General features: G+C 32.0%; 1 protein-coding gene across 1 annotated transcript; it reads left to right on the plus strand.

The window, feature by feature from the left end:
- The first annotated feature begins 215 nt into the window (after positions 1–215).
- LOC132716802 (uncharacterized) lies at positions 216–6616 on the plus strand. The gene is made up of 6 exons (XM_060700135.1): positions 216–729; positions 1185–1676; positions 2466–2960; positions 3416–3904; positions 4464–5522; positions 5923–6616. Exons 1-6 carry the CDS (start codon positions 216–218, stop codon positions 6459–6461), a joined length of 3588 nt encoding a protein of 1195 aa, XP_060556118.1. The 3' UTR covers positions 6462–6616.
- Positions 6617–8843: the final 2227 nt, after the last annotated feature.

An 8843-nucleotide genomic window follows, 5' to 3' on the forward strand; every position in this document is an offset into this window, starting at 1 on the left:
GTATCTAATTCACTTCATTCATTTGATTTTGATTTAATTTATCGCGAGGTAGGGATTTAAAGGAACAACAGAAAATGAACATGTGACCCGTAAGTGGTTTCCATTGGCAAATGAAAATTGGTTATTTTTGTCTTTTGTATAGGTTATGTTAAATTTATCAGTACCATAATAAAGAAGTTTGCAAAATAATTGTTGTATTTGATATAATTGATTAGATGATTTTCTTTCAACCAGAAAACCTTGCATCATTTTTGAAGAATGAATACGACGACAGTAATTTTCAACCGCCACCGGAGGCAGAGGAAATCAAAACGAAACTTGAAAATAGTCACCTGGTAGTCGTGTCGGGAAATGACAAAGATCTCTATCTTCAAACAGCAATATCTGCTATTAAAAGCAGGAAGTATGGCTCAAGCAATTGTTTCCTCATTGCCAGCTCCAATGACTGGAAACAAATTGATATCAAAGATGCAAAGCTATTTGTATTTCTTCATCCATTCGGCAAGGACAAATTTGATTCCGAGAAAGGAAAAGCCATGTTTTCTATTATGGATAACATCGTCAAGTCAACTACTGCAAAGGATAATGATGATGTGATAGATGTTGTCATTATAACTGATAAGTCGATATTAAAGGAATGGAAACTGCATTTTAGTCATTCTATGGTTGAAGAGCCGATCGTTGTTCTAAAACCAGAAACTGAAGACTCTCCTTTGCATCGTTTTGAAGGTATTTGATTTATTTTAGTTGTATATATCTATCATAATAAGTGCATTTTAAAATTGTCTATTTCCAAAATTACTAAATAAGTGTGTTTTTAAATTTGTGAATAAATTAATCCACTTAAACGCAGTAATAGGAGTTTCTACGTTGCAACTTTCTCTTTAATTGCTACTATGGTACCATTTTTGAACAGTGAAAATTTACTTAATTTTTTTTCTAATCTTTTCTGCACGTGATGAGTAGATAACTTTTACTCTTTCATTTCATTTATTTGATAAAGTTCTGTTTTACTTGAATGTATCGCGGAGAGGCACGGATTAAAACGAACAGCAGGAAATGAACATTTTACCTGTAAGTGGTTTCATTGGCAAATCATTTGGTATAGGTCTTGTTAACCTTGTCAGTACCATGATAAATAATTATTGTATTTGCTATTGATAAGATTATTTTCTTCCAACTAGAAAACCTTGCATCATTTCTGAAGAACGAATACATCAGTAAATTTCAACCGCCGCAGGAGGCAGAGAAAATCAAAATGAAACTTGAAAATGGTCATCTGGCGGTCGTGTCGGGAAATGACAATGGTTTCTATCTTCAAACAGCAATATCTGCCATTAAAAGCAGGAAGTATGACTCAAGCAATTGTTTCCTTATTGCCAGCTCCAATGACTGGAAACAAATTGATATCAAAGATGCAAAACTAGTTGTATTTCTTCATCCATTCGGCACGGACACATTTGATTCTGAAAAAGGAAAAAACATGTTTTCTATAATGGATAACATCGTCGAGTCAACCACCGCTAAGGATAATAATGATGTGGTAGATGTTGTCATTATAACTGACCAGGCACTTTTGAAGGAATGGAAACTGCATTTTAGCCATTCCATGGTAGAAGATCCGATCGTTGTTCTAAAACCAGAGCCTGAAAACTCTCCTTTGCATCATTTTGAAGGTATTTGATTTATTTAAGTTTTATATATCTATCATAATAAATGCATTTTAAAATTGACTATTTCCAAAATAACTAAACAAGTATGTTTTTATGTTTGTGAATAACTTGATCCACTTTTTATGAGTAGGAGTTTCTACGTTGCAACTTTCTCTTTAACTGCTACTGATAATGATACCATTTTTGTACAGTGAAAATTTACTTAAATTTCTTTCGAATCTTTTCTGCATGTGATGCGTAGATGACTTTTACTCTTTCATTTTATTTATTTGATAAAGTTCTGTTTTACTTCAATGTATCGCGGAGAGGCACGGATTAAAACGAACAGCAGGAAATGAACATTTTACTCGTAAATGGATTCCATTGGCAAATCAACATCGGTTATTTTTTTTGTATAGGTCATTTTAAACTTATCAGTACCATGATAATTGAGTATGCAAAATGATTTCTACGATGCAACTTTGTCTTTAATTTCTACAAATGATATCATTATTGTACAGTGAAAAATTTATTTAAAATTCTTTCAAATCTTTTACTGTTTGTAATGTGCAGATGACTGTATCTAATTCACTTCATTCATTTGATTTTGATTTAATTTATCGCGAGGTAGGGATTTAAAGGAACAACAGAAAATGAACATGTGACCCGTAAGTGGTTTCCATTGGCAAATGAAAATTGGTTATTTTTGTCTTTTGTATAGGTTATGTTAAATTTATCAGTACCATAATAAAGAAGTTTGCAAAATAATTGTTGTATTTGATATAATTGATTAGATGATTTTCTTTCAACCAGAAAACCTTGCATCATTTTTGAAGTATGAATACGACGTCAGTAATTTTCAACCGCCACCGGAGGCAGAGGAAATCAAAACGAAACTTGAAAATAGTCACCTGGTAGTCGTGTCGGGAAATGACAAAGATCTCTATCTTCAAACAGCAATATCTGCTATTAAAAGCAGGAAGTATGGCTCAAGCAATTGTTTCCTCATTGCCAGCTCCAATGACTGGAAACAAATTGATATCAAAGATGCAAAGCTAGTTGTATTTCTTCATCCATTCGGCAAGGACAAATTTGATTCCGAGAAAGGAAAAGCCATGTTTTCTATTATGGATAACATCGTCAAGTCAACTACTGCAAAGGATAATGATGATGTGATAGATGTTGTCATTATAACTGATAAGTCGATATTAAAGGAATGGAAACTGCATTTTAGTCATTCTATGGTTGAAGAGCCGATCGTTGTTCTAAAACCAGAAACTGAAGACTCTCCTTTGCATCGTTTTGAAGGTATTTGATTTATTTTAGTTGTATATATCTATCATAATAAATGCATTTTAAAATTGTCTATTTCCAAAATTACTAAATAAGTGTGTTTTTAAATTTGTGAATAAATTAATCCACTTAAACGCAGTATTAGGAGTTTCTACGTTGCAACTTTCTCTTTAATTGCTACTATGGTACCATTTTTGAACAGTGAAAATTTACTTAATTTTTTTTCTAATCTTTTCTGCATGTGATGAGTAGATAACTTTTACTCTTTCATTTCATTTATTTGATAAAGTTCTGTTTTACTTGAATGTATCGCGGAGAGGCACGGATTAAAACGAACAGCAGGAAATGAACATTTTACCTGTAAGTGGTTTCATTGGCAAATCATTTGGTATAGGTCTTGTTAACCTTGTCAGTACCATGATAAATAATTATTGTATTTGCTATTGATAAGATTATTTTCTTCCAACTAGAAAACCTTGCATCATTTCTGAAGAACGAATACGTCAGTAAATTTCAACCGCCGCAGGAGGCAGAGAAAATCAAAACGAAACTTGAAAATAGTCATCTGGTGGTCGTGTCGGGAAATGACAATGGTTTCTATCTTCAAACAGCAATATCTGCCATTAAAAGCAGGACGTATGACTCAAGCAATTGTTTCCTTATTACCAGCTCCAATGACTGGAAACAAATTGATATCAAAGATGCAAAGCTAGTTGTATTTCTTCATCCATTCGGCACGGACACATTTGATTCTGAGAAAGGAAAAAACATGGTTTCTATAATGGATAACATCGCCGAGTCAACCACCGCTGAGGATAATAGTGATGTGGTAGATGTTGTCATTATAACTGACCAGTCAATTTTGAAGGAATGGAAACTGCATTTTTGTCATATCTTGATGGAAGACCCGATCGTTGTTCTAAAACCAGAAATCCGAGAATCTCCTTTGCATCGTCAAGGTACTTGCTCAAATAGTTTTGATATTATATGTTGCAAAAAGTACTAAAAGTTGTGTTTTAGTTTTGTTAATGAGATGAGTCACTGAAACGCATTTTTGGATTGCAACTTTGCCTTTATTGCTACAAATGATATAATAGTATTGTGGAAGAAATATTTAAAAATGTTTTAAATATTTTACACTTTTGTTTCTAATATATATTATTCGCGGATGAATATATTTCTTTCTTTTCATTTTTTGACTAAAAGTTTGCCCTGTTTTTATTATACAATCACATCAAAACAGATGAATGCTAGAGCGTGGCCATTATTTATTTATTGTCTTTTACATAAAAATAACATGTAAGACTTTGTTAATCTTAATTATAAATTCAACCGCTGCGTTTTGTTTCCGATACCATTTCTTGGAATTCAAAGTTACAACTTACACTGCAATAATTATTATCAAGTTATGTTTGCTTTTGAGTGTCTTGTGTCATTTTCTGTGTGTTCGTCATTTTTTTGAATTAAAGGCGTAAAAAAAGATGAAAAATTTTATGAATTTATATTTCAAAAACATAGGAAAAGAATACAATTGGAATGATTGGGCAAAATATGTACGGGAAAAAGATGTCAATGCAGCCAAAAAACTGCTTAACGACGACTATCTTCCGAATCAAGAAGAATTGCAACTGGCGTTTGACAATTTCACTGATGACAGTGAAGGTAGGGAATTACTCAAAGGTATATGCCGAAAGATCGAAAATCATTTGATGGTAACAAATGAAAGCATTGAAAATGTTAAAGGTTGCTACAAGCATGGTGATCCCGGTCAGAAAATCATTTTTTTGATACAAACAACTTCAGAACCAATCAAGATCGACTGCCAATATAACTTTCATGTTATAGAGAAACATGATGAGCAGACAAATGAAGAAATGAAAACCGAAAAATTGTACGGATACCAAATCAAAGACAGATTTTATGAAGCAAATGAATGCTTGCGCATTAAGTCTCCTGGCTTAATGGAATCTCATAGCAACCTCATAGGCACATCTCTTAGTCCGGTAAAATTGCGAACACTTCAAGATCCTGAACACACAACTTGTATAGTTCTTTATGTTGAAGCTAAAGGTTATGTTCCCGTCGGCGAAGACCCTTTACCTTTGCACCTAGAATACGACAAGGATACCGTTTTTAAGACTGATGTAAGAGAATGTCAGTATGCAATTGCTACTGCTGGCCCATCTGATAGGCATGAAGATTTGAAGATTGGTTGTCGAATAGAATCACGAAAGGTACCTGATGGGGGCACGCTAGGAGGCTTTATTGATCATCCTGACCATGGTCTGTGTGCAATTACTTGTTCACATGTATTGTTATCTGTCGAAGAGTTTGATAAATTCTACAACAGACAAATAAGTGTGCAGTCACTGTCTAAAATTCAGTGTTTCCAGCCTATGCAACCAGACATATGTGGAGAAGTATGTGATGTAAGGTTATTTAAAGGAAACGAAAATAAAGGCGGTATGGACATTGCGTTTGTTAAAATTGCGGAAAGTCGTAAACCGAAGACACCTTCATTTCCAGATATTTTTGCAGATGCTGAGGAAATGATTGGAAAAAGACCTCCTTTTATAGGTAAAATTAAAAAAAAATCTTACATGTATATATACTATGAATGTTTAAATTACTTTAATAAACATAATTAAAAAGATTAAGCCATTGATTGAATGACATGGTCGATTCATTCGAAAAGTATAACGTTGGTTTAAAGGCATTTTTGTTAGTTTTCCTCCTTTAAATGATGTCAGGGCACCATACAGGTTACCTTTTGTTTTTACATTTATCTAAATGATTCGATTCATTCAAAAAGTATAACGTCGGTTATTAGCATTTTTGTTAATTTTGTCCTTAAAATGATGCCAGAGGACCATTTAGGTTATCATTTGTTTTTACATTTATCTAAATGAACAAATCATAATATGAATTAAATGAAACCAAATTTTATATAAATAACTTAAAATTTCTTTATTTCAAGATGATTTGCTCTCTCAAACATTACGATATGACCCAAGATCTGTTATACAGAACTCGAAGCAAATGAAAGATTATAGCCAGGTTGTCAAGTATGGATTCAAATCAAAACTCACTTCAGGAATTGTTCACTGTTTCGGTTCGTCACGTAAATTTCAAATTGATGGACATTTTTTCACCGAAGGAAGGAACGCAAAGACAAAGAAAAGAAAAAGTACATATCTACTGACCGACCAGATACAAATACGCGATGACTATGGACAATTTTCTGACTCTGGTGATTCTGGTGCAATGGTGTTTGTTACAAACGAAAACAAAGAACTAATGGCACTGGGTATTCTGACTGGACGTGTTGATCAAATGAAAACGACATTCGTAACGCCAATTTGGAATGTATTAAAAGAAATAAAAATGCCAAGTCCATATAATTTGGCAGAACCCAGAAGCGCACACATGGTAATAGAAGAACTAAGACGTAGAGCATTATTGATTTCAAAAAATTGCGAAGATTTAACAAGAGTTTTAGGAGTATTAGAGCGTTGATAACAGATAATTAAATTTTGTAGTTGAACATCTAGGTGTTTGATTGTATATATTTCATAAATTGTAGAGTAATTGACCTGATCTTAAAATTTGACTCGGTAAAATATGCAGTTGTCAACTTGTTTCGCGCGTACCCCAAAACTGACTTGACATGGAGTCTTGAAACTTAAATGAAATATTGATCAACATGTGAAATTGTGTGTTGTGTTGGGATTTATTCATTATTTGTAGAGTGGTTGTCCTTGCAATTTCATCTCGTGTTGCGCCTAGGGCAATTAGGCAAAGAGTGTTTGACCTTTAGCCATGGAACATTTTTTGCATGTGAAGCTTATACCTGTGATTTGATTTGTGTATATATGCAGTATTTTTTTAGAGTTATTACACTTTACTTGGTATGTATTACAATTTTCAATGTGTAGCTTAAAAAGTGTTTGAAGTGTATGAAGTTATGCACACTTATAAAGTGTTTGTCATTGACATAGTAAACGATTTGAAATTTTCAATTAATGTCGCGTGTAGCACAAAAAATATTTTATCTTTAGTCAGAAAATTGACAACACCGTGGAGTGTTGGGGTATCCGTGTCCTTAGGACACATTTCTAGTTTAACTAGGGAATTATTAAACAAACAATATGCATACTTAATCAGAAAACTATTTGTTAGCACATTAACGTGGAACCAATTAGTTAATTATGAAAGAAATGTGATGGCTAAGTGGTAAACCGTTGGCATGAGTACGCTAGTATATACTTGTAATGGAAATGCAGGTATTATTCTTCGGATTGATACTTTCTTAAATTGATATTTGACATGTGATGGTACTATTTTGTGATATTCTTTTAAAACATATTTTTTTTCAAGAATAAATAAAATTACTTATTTTTTTGTATTTTTTTTGTGTGTGATACATGTGTATTTGTCGTTTATTTTTGATACACAGGAATATACTTTTGATAGGGTTTATGTTCTTTATATTTTTATGATTATGTCTCTATTGTTGTAGTAAAAATAATTATCAATGATGTGTGTATTTATAATTTGAACCATTAGAAAATGATTTCTTGTTTTCCATATATATAATGTTACTCTGATATGAAATATATACATTTTCAGTGATTTTTGACAAGTAATGATAGCAATTGTGACAAAGTTTAGGAGCACACTTTTGTAATTATGTATGACAATCAATTTTTACTGCTTGCAAAAAGCTAAGTGCCCTTCCTACACAATAAAAACACTTGCTCTTTAATTTTTGATCAGTTTCATACGCTACTTCACAATCGCTTTATACTATTGCCACTTTAAAGTTGTCTTTCGGTTAATCATATACAATTTCTTTTGATAATGAACAGTGGTTATGGCATCAATAGCACTTGTTGATAGATATTGCTGCTTATTTTACCATTTATTTTTTCAGGATTTTTTTCTTTGCAATCTGTTTTTAAATATTACAAATTAAAGTAAAAAATGATGTGGAATCAACTTACAATAACAAATTGGATGATGCTTAACTTATAAAAGAAGATACGAAATACTAAAACAATTTCTATCTTTAAATTTTTGTGTTGTATTGTGTATTTCTGGGATATATATAGATTTGAAATAATCACTATTTCTCTATGTCATATAACTATATATCATAAGGACAATAGTAGGTATCTGTATTTCAGACCGTCCATCTGTCCTTTCGGCTGACATCAGTGTTTTTCAAGTAAAAACCTTTGAAACAATTTTACAAATGAAACAATTTTACAAATACTTCATACCTTTGGACACAGTTCTAGTTTTCAAACAATTTTATAATTCTAAAATTTAACAGAGAAATGCATGATATAAACTGTTGATAAATAAAATAAAATAAACGTTCAACATTTCTACAATTCAAGGAAAGTAACTGCAGAGAAGAAATACTAAATGTCTGAATTCCTTTAATGCATAATAATGATAAACGTTCATTTACTTGTTTCACTTATACGCTACCAGTTTTTCGAAACACATATAACCCTTTAAAAAGAAATTACTGTACGTACGATATTGTTAAAAGGTTAGCTTGTAGACTGCAACTGGGTGTAAAGATGGCTTTTTTCTGTCGTTTTAAGGAAAATACTTCCCTGGGTAAGATCAAACACAGGGATACTGTTATGCGCTAAATTATAGGTTCTACTGAAGGTGGATTGAATTACAACACAATGTTTCGTTTTATATTTTAATGTTTTTTTTAGTGGAATACCACAGATAATATATAACATATACACAGGTTATTCTGATGTTTACAAATTAATATTAAAAACAGTAACAATTATTTCTAGTGGAGAGCCACAACGTTATCACTTGGAAATTTAAAATCTAACTGTCCCTAAATTTTTTACATGTACAGTAAAA

This window comes from Ruditapes philippinarum, unplaced genomic scaffold (assembly GCF_026571515.1).
Source record: "Ruditapes philippinarum isolate M1 unplaced genomic scaffold, ASM2657151v2 ctg8121_1_1_1_1, whole genome shotgun sequence".
In the NCBI taxonomy this organism is placed as follows: Eukaryota; Metazoa; Mollusca; class Bivalvia; order Venerida; family Veneridae; genus Ruditapes; species Ruditapes philippinarum.

Coding starts and splice junctions, on each gene's coding strand:
- LOC132716802 (XM_060700135.1), top strand. CDS start 216: ATGATTTTCTTTCAACCAGAAAACCTTGCATCATTTTTGAAGAATGAA. Junction 730..1,184: donor TCCTTTGCATCGTTTTGAAG/GTATTTGATTTA, acceptor TCTTCCAACTAG/AAAACCTTGCATCATTTCTG. Junction 5,523..5,922: donor AAAAAGACCTCCTTTTATAG/GTAAAATTAAAA, acceptor CTTTATTTCAAG/ATGATTTGCTCTCTCAAACA.